The 23,839-nt window shown below is 38.8% G+C and overlaps 1 protein-coding gene across 2 annotated transcripts in view; it reads left to right on the forward strand.

The window, feature by feature from the left end:
- The window catches only part of LOC127454487 (RNA-binding motif, single-stranded-interacting protein 3), a 237,115-nt gene that overhangs the window by 150,778 nt on the left and 62,498 nt on the right, over positions 1 to 23,839 (forward strand). For both annotated transcript variants that reach the window (XM_051721746.1, XM_051721745.1), the window contains exons 5-6: positions 5,259 to 5,416; positions 6,351 to 6,430. In XM_051721746.1, coding sequence (XP_051577706.1) covers positions 5,259 to 5,416; positions 6,351 to 6,430 — 238 coding nt within the window. The remainder of the gene's footprint in view (positions 1 to 5,258; positions 5,417 to 6,350; positions 6,431 to 23,839) is intronic.

A 23,839-nucleotide genomic window follows, 5' to 3' on the forward strand; every position in this document is an offset into this window, starting at 1 on the left:
ATGTTTTGAGAGGGGACAGAACTCTTTGTCAGGGGACACAGAGGTCTAGGTGAGGCGTGGATTGGTATGACATTCACAGATGCTCACTCAAATCCCCATTGCTCAGTTCTGGGAAAGAGAGGCAGGGACAGAACGGACTCTGGCAGTTTGTTGCACTGTGTAATATGGAAATCTACTTCTTCTTTAGCTCCTTTGGTGACAGTAAACTTGTTTACTTTTGTTGGACTGTGCAGGCCAGGAACAAGCATTTTATGTAAGAACAAGATTCTTTTTTAGATTAACAAGAGTAACGTTTTTCTGTATATTTTATTTTATTTTTTTTCTTCAGTGTCTCGGTTTGAAGAGGGTTTCTTTTGTATTTCAAAGGTGCTTTTATCAGTTTTGTAAATCAGATGTTTGTTTGTCCTCTAATCATAATGAACAGGATTACCCATAATTTTTGTACATTATCTTTATTCTATTCTATTAGTATGTATGTACATTTCTATTCTGACCTATATGTATCCAGTTTAGGCATCATGTTTAGATATATATTCTATTTTAAACTGTTTTATTATTTTTATTATTTTTATTTTGTACAGTACATTAATTCTATTCTATTCTCTACTGTTAACTTATTCCATTTTAACTTAATGGTATTCCATTCTTGACTACTGTTCTATTGTATTGTATTCTATTCTAATCTATACATATCCTGTTTAGGCATTATGTTAAAGGTTATGTGTATGTGTAGGTATCATGTTAATATTTAACAAAAACATCAACATAATAAGAGAGAAAGAGTAGGAATGGGTTCTGGACAACACTCATTTCAAACCTGTGTCTCCTGCATGAGCACCAAGGCTCAACATTTATGGCACTTGTTCATAAACCTCTAAACCTTAGTTCTGATAACATGGTTCTGTTCTATAGCAAGGTTGCATGAAAGTCGCAGAAATTATTATCTTCTTTTCTATTCTGTGCCTTTTAAATGCCTCTGAAGGCTATTTCAAATGAACCTGAATCTAGAAAAGAGAGTTCATAGGTGTCATTCTTAATACTGATTTATAAAGTGAGAATCACGACATTGAGAGTTTTTAGTAGTATGTAATTTTTCAGTTATATTCATTGAGAGAAACAGCAGACAATAAAGACGATGCTAAGCCTGCTCTTCTTCTATGAAGCAACCTTGACCGGACAGATGTGTATTGTGGAGTGTGTGTGTGTGTGTGTTGTAGAAACAGTGATGATGATGACGAGAAATGTTGATGCTTTACTCTGAATTATATTAATAAATGTATATAATTAAATTATAGATTTTATTATTTTTGCCCATCATCCATAACCAGGAAAGTTTCACATTTTGGACTTTGAAGAAGCAAAGGTAGACGGTTCTTGTAGCTCAACTGGTAGTGCATGGTGCTGGCATCACCACGGTCACAGATTTGATTCCCAGAGAACACACCTGTTGATAAAATGTATACCTTTAATGCACTGTTAGTTGGACAAAAGCATCTGCCAAATGCATAAAAGTAGAATCTGAGAATAATTTGAAAAATTCAGTAGCTCTGTTCACCAAAGTCACTTTTCATACACTTTTCAATGGAAACATTGGCTCCTCAGGCTATTATTACAACCCACAGACATATGTTCATCTAAAGTTTCAAAACAAAACCCGAGGAACAAAAACATGGCCATGTCCCTCATTCTGAATCATTTTAGATGCATACTGAACTGAAAGTATATGTCACACACACACACACACACACACACACACACAACTCAGCAGCGTACGGGGAGCCCGAAGGAAGGGCAGGCATTTTAATTTCATGTTTATAAATCATTCATTCATCTCACCGTGTCAGTCTTCAGAAAATCAGCCCCTCGTCTTTATATTGAGATTCCAAATGTATTTTCCCATCCACATCACAGGCATAATCCCCCGGCCTGTCACTCCCTCCCAGTTCTCTGATTTGACAAGAGTGACATACTGTAGTTATTCTTTTGTATTTCTGAAGCTTTGGCTCAAATACAATTAAATTAATGCTTTACTGTGAGAAAGAGAATCCAGACCGTTTTGAAGTGGTCGCCCATATGCCTTGCCACCTGGGAAAGGGGTAAACCCTTAATAGTGATGGCTCTAAAGGTACAGTAGTTATAGGAGGAATAAGAATTGTATTGGAACTCAATTCAGTGTCTTAAGAACAATTTGGACTGTAATTGTTGTACATGGGGATGTGAAGTAATTTCAGCATTTGCAGGTGCTAGTTGGCAATTAAATTGTCCTCCAAATTGGAAATGTTAGTGTTTTTGTCTTACCACACAGGAGAAAATGACATGTGTTCATCCAGTATGATCACATACAATTTTTTTTTTTTATTCGTACATAAAATGTTGTTCTAGCACACATAGATGTATTTTTTCACATTTGTATGGACACCAATACCTACAATATCAGCATCTAAAATGTAAACCACTTATGCATACATATGTAAAACTATAATAGACATACAAATAATGCAAATGTGTTAGTTAAACTTATAGGTTCATCAGACAACAGAATTTCTTGTCCCCTGTGGACTAAGGCAAATTGAAAAAATGATATTTCTTTTAACGAATGTGACCCTGAGAAACAATTAACTTCCAAATAGCACTACTCAATCTTTTTACAGTGTTGTTTGTTTACCCTTAACACAAATAAATTCCATGATTAAATTATTAAAGTAGTACTTATTGTTGCTTATTAACGTTTTTATTGATTTATTATTTCATTAAATTGAATACTAAACTAAACTAGTTTTATTTACTAGCTCATAGCCCATTCCCTTCTGTAGCATTCATTTTGGAAGGGCTTTCGAACACCCTTACAAACGGGGGTTGATGATGTCGCCACTTGAAATGCCCCACGTGAGGTGTTCAATAACCCGTCTGGATCACAGCCAGGGAATATGAGATCGTAGAGAACATCTGGTGTGTGAGGGAATATCATAAAATGACTACAGTTCTTTTAATCACTTTTACTTAATAAAGAAGTTATGTTCTCTTGCAGAGCTGAGCTTCACACATCACATCACAAAAAATGGAATATATGCACAGTGCACACACATGTCAGATAACCCCTTACCTCACCAGCAGGTAGCTGAAATTCTCAGTTTGTCCACCAACACTTTCCTTTTTTAATTTCTTTTTATTCTAACTCTGATTCTTGTTATAGATCAGAGGGCTTCAACCTTTATTAAACCAAGGACTCCTTGTTGGATAGAAAGACAGATTAGAGAACCCCTGTCACAAACTGAAAGTGTTGAAATTTGACTCTAAATATATTTCTATTCCTATCAAAATACATTTATTTATTTAGAATTTATTATATTCTATGTCTCTCAACTCCTCTGAGAGTGCATGTGTCATCCATGCATACCACATTAAGGTATTTACATTATGTTGCTTACATTGCAAAGCCATTTAATTATCATTATTGATATACAGAGTTAAAGTTCAGCTTTTTAATTTTAGCTTTGTTTTGTTAAAGTAAATTTAATATTGAATTGTTAGTTTAACACATTTTATTTATTTATTTTTTTCACCAACATTTGTTTGACATCAAACCATAATTGGTGGACACACTGCTGCACCGATATGGACCTCCTAGCAACCCTCTTTTGAAGATCCCTCTTTTTGATTCATGGCACATCCCATCTGGCCATTTCCTTTTACGATTTTTATTGCAGTTTGTCCTCAGTACATTTAAGTTTGGGCTTCAAAGAGATGTGTTCTCTTAGTGTGGAAGTACTCTAATGCTGCTCACTTTGGACTTTGCACACACAAACACACACATCCAAACTCCTTCAATAACCACCATCCAGTGTCCCTATCCTGTGCTCGATCCTCTCAGACCCCCATTAGCCAGCCTCACAGTGTCTGTAGAAGAGGCCATCAACACAACAATGGGTTCCACTAGTGTGTGAGTGGGAGAAAGGGAGAGATGTACTCTGCTAAGGCCCTCCAGTGCCTCATGTTCTTCATGTATGCAGTTTTCAGTTTTAACAGCTTCCTTTCTACCCCCCGGAGTCTCTCATGCCCCCCATTGCAAAACCAGCATGGTAGAGCTCAGTCAAAAATGATTTCAGCAATGCACTGCTGATGATTTCAGTGTTCTTACTGACTTTTATTAGATGCACACCCACAGACTGCCCCTGGACTATGCGCGGTCCGTCTGATGCATATTGCTCACAAAAAGATGGCAAGAGCTTGCCAAATTGGGCAAAGCTCCAATCTAGTTTTTTCTCCACCAGTTTTATTTGTATATTGTTTTTTTTTATACAATACATTGTTTCAAAGTAGCTTTACAGAAGATATTGCCTGAATGCTCCCAGTAAGCAAGCCAAGGGCAACTGTGTCAAGAAAAAAACTCCATAAGTTCTGCTGGCTTCTATGTAATTTTCTCTGGAGTCAGGGTACACAGGTTTTTATCAGTACATTAGGTGCAAAAAAGTCATGTTTACAAGTTCCAAGGTTTCTACAGTACAATGAGAGCTTCTAATGAAACTTTGAACCTTTGAACCTTGCCTTCAACATTTTGCAAGGTTGAAGGCATCAAATCTTTGAAAGATATTCAAGAGTTTAGTTTGACACACTTTGTAGCAGGTAAACAAGGTGTCCTTCGCAGCATGTTCCTTTTGTTTGTAAAGTTATATGCAATTTCAGATTTACACGCCCCTAAATGTCACATATCAAAATAAATGTTATTGGTAAATTTATAATGTCATCAGACTGTCACTTTCTGTGTAAATGGGAAGATCGCCAAATATTGCCTCTTTGTGCTTTTAATTAACATTTATTTTATCTTGTATAGTGGCTCTTTCTGTGGCACTTGGAAATAAGTTAAACAGACATGAAAATATAAATAAATATGTAAGGAATATTTCAGATTTGAATAATATTAAAAATAATATTTGTATGTTTAAATAGGTTTAAATCCCATGTATCAACTTATACAAATTAAAATAAAACAAAAATGATCCACTAATATGCGCCATTCAAGATCCACATCATCATAAATGGCAAAATTACTTCCTCGAATGACAATTTTTTGTAAACTTCATTAACCGCCTTGTAGAAGGCCCCTTTGCGAAGGGTTTGAGTTGCTCACTTTTGTTTTGACTGGCCCTTCGGGTGACTTTTCCTTCATGCAATACCCATCGAGTGCGCAGAAATGCCATTTGGAATTCGCCTAACATTGTTACTTTTCTAATGTTCAACTATGTGTGTTCTGTCCACAGCAACAAGAGCAGGACCCAACTAACTTGTACATCTCAAACCTCCCGGTTTCAATGGATGAACAAGAGCTGGAGAACATGCTGAAGCCCTTCGGCCATGTCATCTCCACACGGATACTCCGAGACGCCAACGGGGTCAGCCGAGGAGTCGGTTTCGCCAGGTAACCTTGACAACCGATACTTTCTTTGGCACATACAAGACAAGAAACACAGTTTGTTCAAGAGGGCACATATAAAAACATCCCTTTTTTCAGTTTTTTTGTACCTCTTTCTTTTCCTGTCTTTTTCTATTTGACCCCTTCTGTGGCGTGTGTGGGGTGGGTTGGCTGGTTTAAGGGTCACTGGCTGTGAAAGAGATCCCAGCAGAGGGTTTGTGTGTATATGTGTGTATGAGTGTGCCAGCCAGGCAATTAGCCATTCGGCCATGATTGGGTGAGCAGAGCTGAATAGGGCTGCACAGAAGAGACGAGCCACTCCAGAGAGCAGAGACAAAATCAAGACTCCCAGCAGCACAAGACAAACACTACATAACACAGCTCAAAGCAGGCTACAGTGGCTTGCTGGTCTCATAACCTGACCAAGCTTTAGTGTTTGTGTAGTTACTGCAGGGCAGGATACACCAATCCTGCCCTGCAGTAACTACACAAACACTAAAACTGAGAAATTACACTTAAGTTACTTGGTTTTAGTGTAAATATTGTAGTTACTGCAATTTTCACACTCTTTTTTTTTTTCTGAATCTGAGCATAGTTTAGCCAAACCTGTCTGTTACAGAACAGATCAAAGTATAACAAATCAAATTTCAGTCACAAATCAATTTTGACCAATTATGTAGTTACTGCATTTTGTCTTACGGTGGTTTGTCTGCTGGTCTTCCAGGCTTACTAGCTTCCAAGTTCCCAAAATCCCTCTAAAAATATTAAACAGACCAGCCTGGCTAGGCTGGAAGACCAGCTAAGACCAGCTGAGGTTTTTTCTTCAGCAAGGAAGTCTATTCTTTTTCAGTGTATTTTTATTGCAGTCATGACTGACGACTTTAATTTCGATGGCCTCATGCTCTCATTCTCTTTTTCATTCTCTCTCTCTCTCACACAGAATGGAGTCCACTGAGAAATGTGATGTGGTGATTCAGCATTTCAATGGAAAGTTCCTCAAAACCCCGCCGGGAGTACCAGGCAAGGACCTGCAACACTAACACCATCTCCTAACGAGACGTGGCACAATAAAATACTAATCTTTGCGCCATTTCAAAATCTAGTGGGCTGCTTACAGAGGCAGCATTTTAAGACATCATAGGCATGGATGCAAAGGCTGTTCCAAAAGGAAGACAGCATAATTGAAAATAATAAATCCAAGATGGATTATAAATAAACTGATATTTGATTCAGTGCTGAAAAGTATCATATAGTTGAGAGCTTAAACAAGCATTTGTTGGATCTGTACTAAATTACCTTGATCTATTCCTTCAGTTTTCCTGGATCGCTTATTTCTAGATCCTTCTTTTCTGTTCTTGCCTGTTCTGTTTTTCTGTCTGGGGACATGCCTTCCTTTGTTGTATCTCCTGTCACCTGAGAGCTTAGGGTTTTTGGTTCTCTGCTGGAAATCACAGGGCTTTAATTGGGAGAAGTGGCCATAATTACTGTAATGTGCAAACCCATGGGGAAGCTCTGTCACTTCCATCCCGAGGGGAGTCTTGCTGCCATGTCTAAGTTCTGATACAGAAGGATCTGGTTCTCTGTATTTTCTGCCTGTGCCTACCTTCTTACTTTCCCAGGCTTGCGTCTTAATTCTCCTGCACTCATTTGGTCAACATCTACCAAAGTATGAGTGACTTCCTAATTGTGGGATACAGGTTGCTCACAAACAGACTCTTAAACATTACATCCTCCACTGCCCTGAAAAAATATTTGCCAGCAAAATAAATTTTTCATAAACACTCAAAATACTCTCTGGGAGATTCATGGTGACCCTGTTTAATTTGGAAGGCAGAAAAACGAGAGGCAGATGGATTTGATATACTCTGCTATAAGGGCTTTACACAATTTGTCATAATTGTTAGCGATAGCTGGGCTCTACCATTCTATAAAACCATGGACAGTCTGTGATGTCATCTTCCTAAAGAGGAAGAGTTTGTCTGCCATACTGGCCTCTGGGAAGTAAGTCAAAGCAAAATTGACATTTTTGAAATACAACTCTATGTTGTTTTCAGGGGTATCAGGATTGAACACTTCAAATGTCACTTCTCTAAGTACATGCAGTCGGCTTTCTCTAGATGGCGGTAGGCTTGGGAGCTTAGGGAGAGGGCGACAGATTTTTCCCAGTGTTGGGGAGTCAGTCTGTGTTCCATAAGTGTGATTAGTACCAGCACTCACGGTTAGGCCGCAAGAGGCTGTGACATCATCACTGTCCTGGAAACCCTGTCTCTGTGAAACACTGTCCAGCAGGGGGTCCCTAACTACTGTGCCTTAGGAGTGGGGGTGCACACTTATCTCGTATTCACTCATCTTTCCTCCTTTTCCTAGAGGTCTCTGCTCTACTAAATCATCTTTAGATGCCCATTCATGAGCTCTGTCTGCAGCCCTGTCATGACTTTGTGGTACTTCTGTCAATTTTACATGAGTTCTGCTCAGTTCTTCCCTAAAATGGATTCAACATTTCACAAGTTTTATGTTCTACTTATAGATGATTCTTCAGCTCAGATATTGGAATTGAAGATCCCTATCTTTGTCCTGCTCTTGGGCAAGGGACATTTTATCTATGGCTTGAGTAAGTTGAGCAGGCCAATTTAGTGTTAAACTAGAGAGAAGCTTTATTAGTGGTGCACATTTTAAGGTCTGGACCACTGCTTCAGCTGTTAGCTGTGTTGTTAGGTCAGCCATCTTAATAAATACTCCACCACCCTTATTTGCTAAACTTTGAAAATTGCTATAAAAGTGTAAGCAAATCTAAGCAATTAAGGCAATGGATGTCACACAAACACTGGGGGTAAGAATTCCAGCACTCAGCTATTAATTGTCAGAGGGGGCTACTCTTTCCTGACACGTTTCACACAGAAAATCTAAAACAAAGTTATAGGCTTACAAGGTGAATCAACCCAATGGTAAAGTTTTGGTAGCGATTAGTAATAATTAATAATTACAACATGTACTAAACAAATTCTGAACAGAGAATTAGTAAGATCTGTGCCCCAATAAGCACGGTTTGATGCTTCTTGATAATCACAATTCTATACACTTGGCAAACCAATCCTATTCATAAATAGTACTAAAGAGCTAAACAAGGAAACTAGCAATCAGGCTTGGAGAGAACCACTTTTTAAAAATGTTTGTTTCCTGCTAAAGTTAAGCTCTTGTTATCTTTTAGTGTATTGACTTGTGTTGATAAACAGAAGGCTCATTTCAATCTAAGTCAGGCCTCACATAGGGTACCAAAATGGAATAATGGTGATTTTTGATCACTCTTCACTTAAGGTGTATGTGTGTGTGATTATTAATATCAGACGGCCCCTCCCTCCACCCTCGGGGCAGCAGCTAAGAAGTTTCACCTTAACAGTAAAAGAATGATCCAAATGGACCATTCAATAAATTAAGATTATGGAAATTGGAGGGAGTTGGTCATCTGAATAATCTGAAGGATTCGAGAGCAGCCTAACCCTTTAGAGCTCTTTGGTATCATCAACACAAGGAACACACAGTTGTAATTAAATGTATTTTATTTACAAAAAGATAAACAAGAATAACTAACAAAAACTGCAAAATGGTACTACTATTTTAATGAATAATATAAATTAATAGGTAAATAAAAGTGCATAGGATAGAAAAATGCAAGTGGTTGAACTGGATGTAGCAATGGCAAAGTATGACTATTATCTTATTGAAAGATAAATAGCTTTTTCTCTGTTAATTAATAAGGTGAAAACCTTATTTCTATTTAAGCAAACAACTCATAGATTATTTGCAAGACATTTGATACACAGGTTATGTAATCTAAAGAACATTAGAAAATCATAAACTGATAGCATACACTAATGCCAAAGTCTCTGGAAAAAGGTTTAGTAGTGATATTTACATTTTCCTTGATCGATTGATGAGTTTGGTGACAGCGACAACTTCCACTGGGGCACAGGACCACATTACAGTGGGGAAAGGAGATGGATTCCATTTCAACAGCTTTGAACATAAAGGAGCTGAGGAATGCTGATCTCCTGGAAGCACAGAGTGGGTTCTTGCAATCTGGAACACACAGATATACAGCCCTTATGTCTGTGCAAGACTCATCATCTGGAACACGCAGATGCATGAAAATCGAAGAGAGGGTTTGTTCATCAGAGCTAAACCTTGTCGCTGTAGTTATCTCTCTGGTATAGGGATTCCGAACTTGGCATTGCAATAGTCTCTTATAGTGAGACTTGGTACTTGTTCGATCTTCTTCTGTCTCTCGGATGGAGACTAAGAATTTTGGATGATCTGTTATCCTCTCTTTCATGGAGTGAGACTTAGAACGATGGATGGTTTGAATTTTATTACATCTCCTACCACTCAGGACTGAGATTCAGAATTATTCTACTATTGCTTCTCTCTCATAGAATGAGACCAGATCAAAGGTGTGTCCTGTTAATGACCCTCTGGACAGGGACTCAGGACATTGATTATTATTCTGTTATTGCTCCCAAACTCGAACAGCCGGGAACTCAGAACGAAGGTGTGGCTGTTTTACAGATGCGTTATACTTTCCTGATGATGAGAATATTTCAGTTTGGCGGAACACTTGCATATTTTAAAGTACATAATTAGAACAGTGTTTTTAAAAGTCTCATCTATGCATTGTTGCTTTCCCAAACCACTTCAAAAATACTCTTGGCATTTTTCTGAAGATATAAAGACCAAACGTGATATTGAAAAAATAAATATTAGGCATGCATTAATTTATACCACCATAGTTCAGTTTGTGTGAATTATTGTGCTAATTGAACAACTGCAATTTACATAAACAGTTCTGTGAACAAAAATGGAGTGGATGTGTTGCAGTTGGTTTCCATATTAGGGATAAAAGTTTGTGTGTAAAGATTTGTCTTTGTGGCTTCGTTTCAGCTTTTGCCACATGATAAGTTAGTGCTGCTTCGAGAGGTCTTGAAGAATTTTATGGTCCTTCTCACCTCTGGCATCAGGGCAAACCTTAGGATGGGGTGTTTGAGAGGTTGCTAAAGAACCACTCATGGACCAATGAGAAGTCTTTTCCAATGTGTTTGGAAGGTCCGGGGCCTTACTTTCTGAAGTATCTGGTAGTTGTCCAAGCAGCTTATCTGATGGCTGTGTTTGGCATTTGTTTGTGTTGGTCCTGCCATGATCCAATCAAAATGGAGCCACTCTTCTTTGCCTTGACAGTTAGGGAGGGGCTCTGCAATAAAATGGCTCACGGAATGTCATCTGGCCCAATAGTTCAGAATCAGAATCAGAGTCAGAATCAGAATGAGCTTTATTCCAAGTATGCTTACACATACAAGGAATTTGTCTTGGTGACAGGAACTTCCAGAACACAACAATACAAAAACAGCAACAAGACTTTTAAAAAATAATTAAAATTGAATAAAAAATAGATAAATATTGAAAATAAAAAAGTATATATAGAATACACAATAGACAATATATATATATATATATATATATATATATATATATATATATATATATATATATATATATATACATACACAGACACATACGTAGTGCAAATCTAAATACAAATCGGTTATGTACAGTGCAAGGGAATGTAATGGCAGAAGAAGTAGGATGTGTTGGATAATATAAAAAGACTAAGCTGTGTATTGCACATTAATTATTGCTCAAAGGGCAGTTTTAACTGTTCATGAGATGGATAGCCTGGGGGAAAAAACTGTTCCTGTGACTGACGGTTCTGGTGCTCAGAGCTCTGAAGTGTCGGCCAGAAGGCAACATTTCAAAAAGGTAGTGGGCAGGGTGAGTGGGGTCCAGAGTGATTTTTCCAGCCTTCTTCCTCACTCTGGAAGTGTATAGTTCTTGAAGGGGGGGCAGGGGGCAACCAATAATCCTCTCATCAGACCAAACTGTCCATTGTAGTCTTCTGATGTCTGATTTCGTAGCTGAACCAAACCAGACAGTTATTGAAGTGCAGAGAACAGACTCAATGACCGCTGAGTAGAACTGTATCAGCAGTGCCTGTGGCAGGTTGAACTTCCTCAACTGGCGAAGGAAGTACAACCTCTGCTGGGCCTTTTTCGCAATGGAGTCAGTGTGGGTCTCCCACTTAGGTCCTGTGAGATGGTAGTGCCCAGGAACCTGAATGACTCCACTGATGCCACAGTGCTGCTTAGAATGGTGATGGGGGACAGTGTTGGGGGGTCCCTCCTAAAGTCCACAATCATTTCCACCATTCTGAGCATGTTCAGCTCAAGGTTGTTTTGACTGCACAAGGCAGCCAGCTGTTTAACCTCCCTTCTGTATGTAGACTCATCGTCATCTCGGATGAGGCGATGACAGTGGTGTCGTCTGCAAACTTCAGGAGCTTGACAGAGGGGTCCTTGGCGATCCAGTTGCTGGTGTAGAGGGAGAAGAGTAGTGGGGAGAGCACACATCCCTGGGGGGTACAAGTGCTGATTGTACTGGTGCTGGAAGTGAATTTCCCCTGTCTCACAAGCTGCTGCCTGTCCGTCAGAAAGCTGGTAATCCACTGACAGATAGACGTGGGAACAGAGAGTTGGTGTAATTTAGTCCGGAGAATAGCTTTGATGATGGTGTTGAAAGCCGAACTGAAGTCACAAAAAGGATCCTTGCATATATCCCTGGTCTGTCCAGATGTTGCAGGATATAATGCAATCCCATGTTGACTGCATCATCCACAGACCTGTTTGCTCGATAAGCAAATTGAAGGGGATCTAGAAAGTGTCCAGTGATGTCCTTCAGGTGGGCCAACACCAGTCTGTCAAATGACTTCATGACCACAGACGTCAGGGCGACAGGTCTGTAGTCATTAAGTCCTGTGATTTTTGGTTTCTTTGGGATGGGGATGATAGTGGAACATTTGAAGCAGCATGGGACTTCACACTGCTCCAGTGATCTATTGAAGATCTGTGTGAAGATGGGAGCCAGCTGGTTAGCACAGGACCTAAGACGTGCAGGTGAAACTCCATATGGGCCCTGTGCTTTCCTTATCCTTTTTTTTTTTTAAAGACACGGCTCACATCATCTTCACAGATCTTAAGTGCAGGTTGAGTAGCAGGAGGAGGGAGGAGGGGGGTTGCAGGAGGTGTTGGTGTTTGTGTGAAGTGAAGGTCAGAGTGGGTGTGGGGTGTGAGGTTGGGCCTTTCAAATCTACAGTAGAACACATTCAGGTCATCAGCCAGTTGTTGGTCCACCACAAGTTTGGGGGTAGGAGTCCTGTAATTTGTAAGTTGTTTCATGCCACTCCACACTGATGCAGGGTTGTTAGCTGAAAACTTGTTTTTCAGCTTCTCAGAGTATCTTCTTTTAGCCACTCTGATTCTCTTATTCAGTGTGTTCCTGGCCTGATTGTACAAGACTTTATCCCCAACTCTGTAAGCATCCTCTTTGGCCTGACGAAGCTGCCTGAGTTCCGCTGTAAACCATGGTTTGTCATTGTTAAATGTTAAATAAGTCCTAGTAGGAATGCACATATCCTCACAGAAACTGATATATGATGTAACAGTATCTGTGAACTCGTCCAGGTCTGTGGCTGCAGCCTCAAAAACACTCCAATCAGTGCAGTCAAAGCAGGCTTGTAGTTCCAGCTCTGCTTCGTTGGTCCATCTCTTTGCAGTCCTTACTACAGGCTTAGCAGATTTTAATTTCTGTCTGTAGGTTGGAAGAAGATGAACCAGACAGTGATCAGATAGTCACAAAGCTGCTCTAGGAACAGAACAATATGCATCCTTTATTGTTGTGTAGCAATGATCCAGTATATTTCTGTCTCTGGTTGGGCATGTAATGTGCTGTTTGTATTTGGGCAGTTCACGTGTGAGGTTTTCTTTGTTAAAATCCCCAAGAATAATAATAACTGAGTCCGGGTATTGTTGTTCCGTGTCTGTGATTTGATCAGCCAGCTGTTGCAGCGCAGCATTCAAACACGCGTTTGGCGCAATATACACACTCACCAGAATAAATGAGGAAAACTCCCGCGGTGAGTAGAAAGGCTTACAGTTAATAAAGAGCGCTTCCAAATTAAGACAGCGCATCCTCTTTACCGTTGTTACATCTGTACATCAACTTTCATTGATGTAAAAGCATGTTCCACTGCCTCTCATTTTCCCAGTTAACTCCGCGATGCGATCCGCTCTGAACAGCTGAAAGCCCGGCAGATGTAATGTTCTGTCTGGAATGGCTTCACTCAGCCAGGTTTCTGTGAAGCACAAGGCAGCAGAGGTTGAAAAGTCCTTTCAAAAAGTCCTGCGTTCAAACAACACAGCCGCGCCTCCGACTAAAATGTCAAACAAAACGTCTGAATATTCAAAATCTGGGAAAAGATTGACTGGTATATGCTGTCGAATGTTCAGCAGTTCATCTCTGGTAAAACTGACTGGAAAAAGATGACTAAACACAGGACAAAAAAAAAACAAAAAAAACAATAGAAGCGCTCCACACCGAGGCGGCCATCCGCGGTGCCATCATGATGTCACCACATAGTTCAGTGTAAATAAATATTGATTGTTTCACCCAATATTTTTGCCCTATATTTTTATGCTTATTAGAGTATGCTGTTAGCTTAGCAACATGCTAACCCTAAACTCTATTGAAATCAATGGCAAGTTTAGTCTCCCATATAGAGCGCTATTTTTGTGGTGCACATAGTTGCTGCTTATATAGAGCATTCAAATTTCTTGAGGATAAGGATAAGGATGCTGCCTAAGCAACCCGACCCGATCCTGACGGGACCCGACAAACCGTCGGGTTTCGGGCCAGATTCGGGTCAGTTTTTTTAAGTATTGGTTGAGTTAGAGGCTGTTCATACATGTTTCTGTGTGTATCTGCGCAGTTATTCAGTTGTTGTTGTTTTTTAGCACAGGTGTCACAAAGATTTGACATTCTGAAGAGGTTCAGGTTGCAAAGAGGGCTTTGTGTGATTGATACACTGTTACACATGATTCCAGATTGTTTTTCACCTGGCAAAGTTTCAGGGCTTGATAAACTGTAAACCAATGGTTTTTGTTTCTTTCTTTCGCTCTGATGTGCATACTTACAGTACGTACAAAAATTTGACAAGTTCAGTACTAAACCATTTAAAAAACAAAGCATCCTGAAGAGGCTAATAAACTGCAGCAGTGTTACTCGATGCACAGGACAATACTAGCGTTCACTGCCTCGTGGAAATGTGAGCCTGTCTGAGCAGAGCACATATCAGGTTTGGCACTTAAGTTACGTATTTTTCACTGGTTAAGAATACTATGTTACAGGCCATAAAAATGTCTATGTTTTTGTTTGATTGTAATGTGAGTGATTTTATAGTTTGAAGATCTATGTATTGTAATACTTAGACCCATAGCTCACTGTTCACTTTTTTGCCTGCTATTTTGAGTAGTGTTTGACTTATATCCATTGCAATAAATGTTCTTCATGCTTAAGTCCCAACTCCCAACAAATAAACTCCCAACAAATTAACTGTTCGTGAACCCTCGCGGTTATCCGAATATTACAAACGGTTACCATGCACATCCCTAATATACACTCATAACTGTATATTAATCATAAGATATGTTCTGATTGGCTGTGCTTTTGTCACTTAGCACATTAGTTTGCTTTCTGTGAGGACAGAAAAATTTAGAGTTGACAAACTTGTCGCATCATGACTGGTATGGACACGGTGTCAAGCTCTGTAGACTAAACTTCAGCCTGTTTCAGTGTCATCCAGGCCTCTAGTGTGAGTAAGCGTATAAATCTACCCACTTGGAGTCCCTCTTTTCATCAGCATTTTTTGACAGGAGCAGATTTATAGGTTGATTAAGGTTTAATTTAAGTCTGGTGCGACTGAGTAAAAGGGAAAAGGGAACTGAGGTCAGTGGAATGCACTCCATTTACTTAATAGTGACATTTGTGCTTAAAGACGGGATAAAACAACATTTGCAACACATTTAAATTCCATTATGCAATGTATTTCCAAGTGAGAAATAATAAAGGTTGGGACTTGATTTTACCCATTAGTATTTGATTGGATCTTGTGAAGTAAGCTGTGATATTATTGGTTAACATTCTTCATACCCTGCCCTCATCACCTTGCTTGAGTCAGCAGAAAAGTTATTTTCATAAGCAAAGAAAGTTATTATATTCTAATGAAAGACTATGAAAAGTAACAATAGAATACAGTGCAGTGACTGTGCATAATAAAACCAGGGACATTTATTTATTATTTTCACATTATCTTTAAAAGTGACAAACACTTAATATCACAGATGCACACAAACACACACTGTGTAAACGACTATGTTAAAGAGCACCTATTATGGTTTTTAAACGTGCCTAATTTGTTTTAAAGGTCTCATACAATAGATTTACATGCATCCAAGGTCAAAAAACACTTTAATTTCCCAGTGTCAAAAACGACTCGTTCAATGATCCGTTCTAAAGAATTCATTCTAAACTCCTCCTTTCAGAGAGCCTACTCTGCTCTGATTGGTCAGATGTCCCAGTCTGTTGTGATTGGTCTACCGCTTAGTGTAGTGTTTGAGGGTGGGTCAAAGCTGTTCGCGAGCAGCCAATGAAGACCAGAGGCGGGTTTCTTGTCACCAAATTACGTAGGTTAGTACAGGAAATAAGTCTGGAATTACTAACGACTCATTTCAGGTGTTCAGAATCGATTCTTTCTTTTGGGAGTCAATAACTCCATTTGTCGTGCACTTTGATTTTTGAAACTTTGCAGACTTTTTTACATTCACAAACAGCTATATAACACACTACATGAAAGGTAATATTTGAAAAAACATAATAGGTGCTCTTTAAATGGTGCAGTTTTGCAAAGCTCAGGGTCTTTTCTTCAGTAATATGTTGGTGTTTATTTTCCTGGTGTTATGGAGTTTTCTTGTTTCCCTCAGAAGGAGAGAGAAAATGTGTGAGAGAGAGGGAGAGAGCTGGAGAGTTTCGGGTGGATGAGAGAGAGAATATATGCTTCCTGTTAGGCACTACGTGTTTGTGTGTGTGTGTGTGTATAACTGTCGGTTTTCTGTTTGAAAGAGGCAGAGGGCTTGGGGGGGTGGGTAAAAGCTAGTGACAAGTCAGAGAGAGAGAGAGAGAGAGAAGAGGAAGAGAGAGATTGGAGAGGGCAGCTTGCAACTGGCAGTTGCTGTGTGATTTGTGGTGTGTAGCGTGCAGCTCCTTGTCAGACCGAAAGACAGAGGGATGATGGATGACTTCATCTCTACCTCTCTCTCTCATTCCTGCTCTTTCAAAGTCTCTCTTGCTTCAGTACTAAAAGACTCTTGGCCAACTCTGTTTTGTTTTTACCCTTAACCTCCATTTTATACACTGCTTATGTGTATGTGGACTAGCTGGCCTGGTCAAGGGTATATAAGGTCATCATAAAGAGTGTATGGATGGGACACGATGCACAGCAAAAAAAAAATGAGTTCTTAATGAGTTTTTAATTATTTTACAGTACAGATTTCTGAAAATCCATAAAACAAGATAAATTTACTTGCGATTGCAGCAGCACTGAAAAAGATACTTACATTTGTTTTTAGAGACTGTATCTTTAATATGTAATACATATCATTTGTCTTGTGGCACTGGAGTGAGGGACTGAATGTTTTCACTTGTTCTGAAGAAAAACTTGATAAGTGAGGATGACTTGTTTATATAGATTTTTTTCGTATTAGTCTTGGTATTTTTAGCAGTGGTGTTTTAATAAGTGAGCTCACTGCATACTGTGCTTTAGCTGTTAGACAATTTGAGTAATAAAATCTTTGAAGGAAAGCTGCATCTTTAAATTCATTGTTCATGGTTGGGTTGGACACAATTCCTGTTGACTGTAATATACAATTTACAACTAAAAATACAACCCACTTGTGACAAGGAGGAGGGCAGGGCTGGGCCGTTAGTGCACACGGCTGGCCCCCAGTTGGGCTAATCAGCCTAGGAGACTGATTTCGGCAGCAAAACTTTCGATCTATTCACAGTGTCATCGGTCTGATTCTGTTTCATGTCGTCATGCTCAGTATAGCTGTTTATGAATGCAAGAATGCACCTTATGTAAACGCCCCCTAAAAAATGTGTCCAATCGGTGTCCTGAAACCAGACCAGGTTTTGAAAATATGTAGTTTTGAAAATAGTAAATAATTATGTCAGAAAAGCTTGAGATTATGCATTTGGGGAAAAAAGGGGTTTTTCAAAGTGCTTGAGAAATAAATTGTAGAGTGTGAGAGAAAAAGGTGTCATATTGTACACCAAAGTCAGAAATATTGATTCAATCATTGCCAGCCTTCCCATAATGCAGTCAGCCTTGAAAAGCATTGCATGCGTGCATTGATATCCAGGTTTAAAGCTCAAAAATAGTACCTCATTGATTTTCTCTCCCTCCCCTTCTCTCTTTCCATATTTCTCCCCTTCTATCTCTCTCTGCTGACTACCTTGCAAGTGGAACATATGAGCCTCTCCATAAAATGACTGTGTTTTGTGCAAATGATCTCTCAGTTTATTCTTACTGTACCACTACAGATTCTCTTAAACAGGTGTAGCTTTATTGAAACATCAGGCATTAAAGAGATCAAATCAGCTGGATGCTTTTACAGTGCAGATTTATGCACCTTCTTTACAAATATGCCTTTTACAATGATTGATTCTTAAGAGTTCATGTGTGTATTTTGTGTTGGAATGTTGAAAGAAAGAAAGAAAGAAAGAAAGAAAGAAAGATAGAAAGGAAGAAAAAGAAAGCCAATTCCTCCTCCTCATTCTGCTCTTAAGAGCATACAGCAGTTGTTAAAACTCGGGGTATGTGCCAGTCGCTCAATAGTGCCCTGCATTGTGGACTCCACAGGGTATTCGGTCATCTTAAATGCGCACTGAGTATATTCATGTATATGTATGACAAATTATACAATGCAAATATATAAGTGAAGTGAACTTCTACAGATATCCCCTGACCAGTGTGTTGGTAGCAGTGAACACTAAGCATATGCTTCTCTGTCTCTCTCTTCATTCTTTCTCTTTGTCTCTCTGTCTCTCTCTTCATTCTTTCTCTTTGTCTCTCTGTCTCTCTCTTCTCCATCTGCTATAGGTGTGTGTTTATATGCATGTTGTTGTGATCCAGCTTACTCAGTCTGTTCTAACAGGCCACGGCGGGGCCATCAGACATGCATGCCCAGCTTTCATAATTACACTTGTTCTTAGAAAACATGCTGATACCGGGTAGATAATGATGACGACCATGTAATGCCGTGACCTCTCGATCATGCACACGCTCCCTGTCATGGGACATCCAGCACTCATTCTGTTCTGCTGATCTTCCCCAGCTCAATCCTGTTAGCTTTGTGCAAGACTAGTATTTCTAAACTCCTGAAGAACATACTATTATTCTAGTTGGTAGTTGGTGAGTGTGTGGGGAACAGGGTTGGGTAAGTTACTCAAAAAAGTCATTAACCACAGATTGCAAATTACTTCTCTAAAAGTGTAATCAGATTACACTACTCAACGTCTTAGAAAAAGTAATCACATTACTAATTTCTGTACTGTTAAGTTCCATCCTAAAACACCTCGTAAAGCTCTTCACAGAAAAGTTTTATTTATTTATTTTTTTCGCTCAATGCATTTTAAATATTGACTGTATTTCCTACAAGGCCAATGTCATATGCAAGCCATAAACTCCACACCACACATTTGTCTGTTACAATGATTTGGAAGGAGGTGCACAACAACACAAACAGATGTACATATGAACATAAATCATGTTTTAACTGTATTCCATAAATAATATAATTTTAGAATGTGTGTACCCCAAGTAATTTAATTGAAATTAACAAGTAGTTTATTCATTAGCTCATTAGTTATAATTGTTAGTATATTGTCACTAAGAGTTTTCTTTTCTTAAAGGGATAGTTCACCCAAAAATGAACTCTAATCATTTACTCACCCTCATGCCATCCCAGATGTGTATGACTTTCTTTCTTCTGCAGAACACAAAGATTTTTTGAAAATATCTCAGCTCTCTGGGTCCATACAATGCAAGTGAATTGTGATCAGGCCTTGGAAGCTCCAAAAATCATAAATAAATAAATAAAAATAAAATTAATATAGTCAGCATAAACATAATCCACCAGGCTCCAGTGGTTTAATCCATGTCTTCTGAAGCGATCCAGATGGTTTTGGGTAAGAACAAACAAAAATGTAACTCCTTTTTCACTGTACATCTTGACAGCAGTCTCCTTGGCAATCATGTTTTCAAACTCGATTATACTTACTGTAGCACCATCTAGCGCTCTACACACCCGTTAAGCACTAGGAACTGTAAACGAGCTTGAAATCATGATCGTGCCTAGAGACTGCAATGGCAAGATGTACAGTGAAAAAGGAGTTATATTTTGGTCTCACCCAAAACCAACTGGATTTCTTCAGAAGACATTGATTAAACCACTGGAGTCATGTAGATTACTTTTATGATGACTTTATATACTTTTTGGAGGTTGAAAGGCCTAGTCACCATTAACTTGCATTGTATGGACCTACAGAGCTGAGATATTCTTCTAAAAATCTTAGTTTGTGTTCTGCAGAAGGAAGAAAGTCATACACATCTGGGATGGCATGAGGGTGAGTAAATGATGAGACAGTTTTGCTTTTTGGATGAACTATCCCTTTAAGTGGGTTCTTGCAACCAGCTGCTGACCTTTTGTACAAAGAGTTAACATGGTCAATACAAATTTACTTATTTGATTAGTGACCTTGAAATAGTGCATTTCTTAATTTTACATTATCACCTTTCTTTAAAACAAATCAACATTTTTAAAACAAAGAAACGTTCTTCTAATGTGGGATTAGGGTTCTTTCACACCGAACACTTTTTCCATCTATCTGTGCTGTTTTCAATAGTTTTTATTTGTAAACATGCACTAGATGAATGCTTTTGACCATTGCACTGCATCTTGCGCAGGAACGGTGCATTTGATAGAGGCCATGTCAGGTAAAAAAAAAAAAGTGTCCCGAGACACCTGCATTCAGTTCTATTTGTTGCTCCTTTTCTTGCCTTGCCTTGCTTCTTGATAGTTTTTTGCATTATTGATGTTTGTATTGATACTCTGTCAATGTTCTATGTCAAACAGTCATGCCAATGAACAGAGGGAGAGAATGATACAGTAGGTAAGGTATTGTGTACAGCAGTAGTTCTCAACCAGACCCATATTTAACTTTGGACATGTGGCGACCCAACATAGTAAAAAATGTAACATGTATTTAATGTTGCTTAGGTCACAGTTGATTTTTGCTTGTATAGTTTTGTTTATGGTTTTCAAATAAAAGGGCATGTATCATATGACATGATTTTTGTTGTTGATGTCAACAACAAAAGACAGAGGAAGTTTTCTCTCACTTCTTTTAAAAGTTGATGAGCCCATTTATTTATGTGAGCCTATTATATTTATTATATATATTTTTTTGTTGTTGTTGTTGTTGTTTTTTTTTTTCCTGTTGTTAAACATCATTAAAAGAGAACATACAGTATATTACACAGGTGAACAAGTTTATCCATAATTTGTGGATAATCCTTGGAGGTCCAGACTTCATGTACTTGCCCTTATATTTACAGTGCAATGTCATATAAGCACAGGTAAGACCATGGATGGCTCCTCATTACTATGGTTAGGTCAATGAAGTTAGTCTTTCTAAAGAACATTTATTATAGTGTTTTATGATAAAACTGCCATTGTTCTTTCCCTGCTGTCCGTAAACAAATCCGAACAGACCTGCGACCCGACCCACCATTTGAGAAATACTAGTGTACATTATGTGTCCCCTACTGGCTTGTTAGTGACTTTGTTAGTGAAATTGCAATGTATGTGTGTTAACCGTAACTGAGGAAAAGCTTAGGCCTGTGCTGAACTGCTTACAAGCTCACTGACAGTGAGATTGTGTAAGTGTGAGAGAGAAAGTGAGTACTTAAACCCCACTGTCAGTGCTGATGGAAGGGGAGGCTAAATTACAGGGCCTGTCACTGTGTGAATGGCCTGGCTGATGTGTGTATTTGCACGTGCATGCACAAGTGTGTGTGTGTGTGTGTGTGTGTGTGTGTGGCATAGGGGTGACCCATCAAATTTGTTTCCACTCTGTTCGCTAATGCCTGTGGGACTCAGAAATCAAGCTGCCACAGAGCGATACACTCAGTGTGTGTGTGTGTGTGTGTGTGTCCTTTGAGAGTTAAGAGAGATCCATGTCCCAGAATGAGACACTTGGTTTCATTTAATGTCTTTTCTTAATCTCTCAAAGCACGCATGTTCAAATAGCCTGTTTACATACAGCATCATGCCTTACCAGGTGCCTTAAAATGGAATGACAGATACAATATCAAGCCCATTTCTAGATACATATAAGAGTGTTTTGGTGATATTGTGTGATTGTAAAGATTGGAGGGAAAACTGACATTCCAAAGTTTTGTTATATTTTATCTCATGACACTGTAGCAATATTCTATACTGAACTGAGCTGTGGTGCTGCCCTCTATCCGTGTGGCATGGACATGGCAGCGCCAAGTTCAATGAAATTGAATGTGAAACAAGTGAGTAAAAGATCGCAATATTTCAAAATTTTGAATCACAATACACTTAAGAATCACTTAAAGAATTGCAATTTTATCTATAAAGCACAGGTATCTACAGTATATACAAGGGTCATTATTGTAAAAATAAAAAAAATAATTATAATAATTATTTAAAGAAATCCAGACAGTCTTGTATCATGCTGATTTATTAATTTATTTTATTTTTTTGCAATAATGGCCAGCTGACTGTACATTATTGCGTTTATTTCACGGCTACCTCCCAAATAAATAAATAGATAAATAGACTAAATAAAATCAAAATTTGTTAATATGTGAGAAGAAAGAGACCTTGGAGTCTCCAGAAACAATGAATTCCATCTCAGGTTTGTGTTCTGATGTACCTGTTGGTGTTTATTTAGCAAAAATGACCGTCTGACTGCTCATTATCCCATTGATTACAAGACTACTTGCTAAAAAAAATAAATAAATTGACAATTGAGTTGAAATGATTTTATTAGCTTAATTAAATTGTAGATTGTAGAGTGATACAAAAAATAGGAAAGATGACTTGCAATACCTGGATGACCTGTCTTATATCACTTTACTTCAGAAATCGAGTATTCCAGAGAGCCGTGTAATAAATAATCGTATTGCCCTGCTAATTCCACTCTTATGTGACATGTTGTTATTTTTGGACTACTCTAGATTCAGTTCTGAGAGATTTTTTGTTTCAGTAGTGAGGTCACAAGGTATGGTTTTGGCAGGTTGGCGGTGAGGCATATAGAGTTCTGGAACATTCTAATGAATTAATGAGCACTGAGCTGGCTACTGACTGACGTCTTCTGTTTGGATAGTTTGTGCTTCAGACAAGGAGCTCACACGCTATGTGTGGGAAACAGAATGAGAGAGAGAGAGAGAGAATTCTATAAAGGATGTGCTAATGAAGCTGTTTATTTTCTCTGGACTTACTAGTGAAAATAATGGGCGCTGACGTACATTTTTCTTTCAGGCTCCATGTCTGCTTCTTTCTCTATGTTTCCCTCTTTCTTTCCTCCTTAACTTGTGCCTCTTTTACTATTTTTAATGGTGCTTACTATTACTATTATACCATTGCTCAAAGGAAGCAAGAAAACTGACATGTGTACAAAGTTAACATGGTAAGTGTCTCAAACTTGCTTTAAAATGTAAATTTGTATATGTTTGATGCAGCATAACATAAAAGTTTTCAGTTAACAATGCCATTGTAAAAATGCTCTAGTCACAGTGAACCAAAATTAATTTATTCTACAAGCAAAAGTGTTCGATTAAAGGGGGTTACAGAGATAAAGTAAAAAGTATGTTGCAGGTTGACTTGAGGTGACCCACTCCAAGTAGAATAAAAAAAAAAAATTCTAAGCTACTGATATGACTGGAGTCTTCATCTCATGTGAGTGTACAAAATTACTGGGTGCACCTTTAACTTGTTTTGACATGGTGAACCACCAGATTCTCCTATCCACTCTCTCTGACCTGGCCATCACAGGAACTGCACTTGGATAGTTTGAGTCGTACCTCGCAGGCACATCATTCAAGGTCACCTGGAGAGGAGAGGTCTCCAAGTCACACCAGCTCACCACTGGTGTTCCTCAGGGATCAGTGCTTGGACCCCTCCTCTTCTCAATCTACACTACATCACTCAGACAGATTAATAAGGAACATGGCTTTTCCTACCACTGCTATGCAGATAATACGCAGCTCTACCCATCATTTCAGCCTGACGACCCCACTGTCTCAGCTCGTATCTCAGCCAGCTCTGAGATCTCAGCCTGAAAGAAGGAACGCCACTTTCAGCTCAACCTTGACAGAACTCCTCGTGATCCCAGCCAACC

Source organism: Myxocyprinus asiaticus, chromosome 16 (assembly GCF_019703515.2).
Source record: "Myxocyprinus asiaticus isolate MX2 ecotype Aquarium Trade chromosome 16, UBuf_Myxa_2, whole genome shotgun sequence".
Classification (NCBI taxonomy): domain Eukaryota; kingdom Metazoa; phylum Chordata; class Actinopteri; order Cypriniformes; family Catostomidae; genus Myxocyprinus; species Myxocyprinus asiaticus.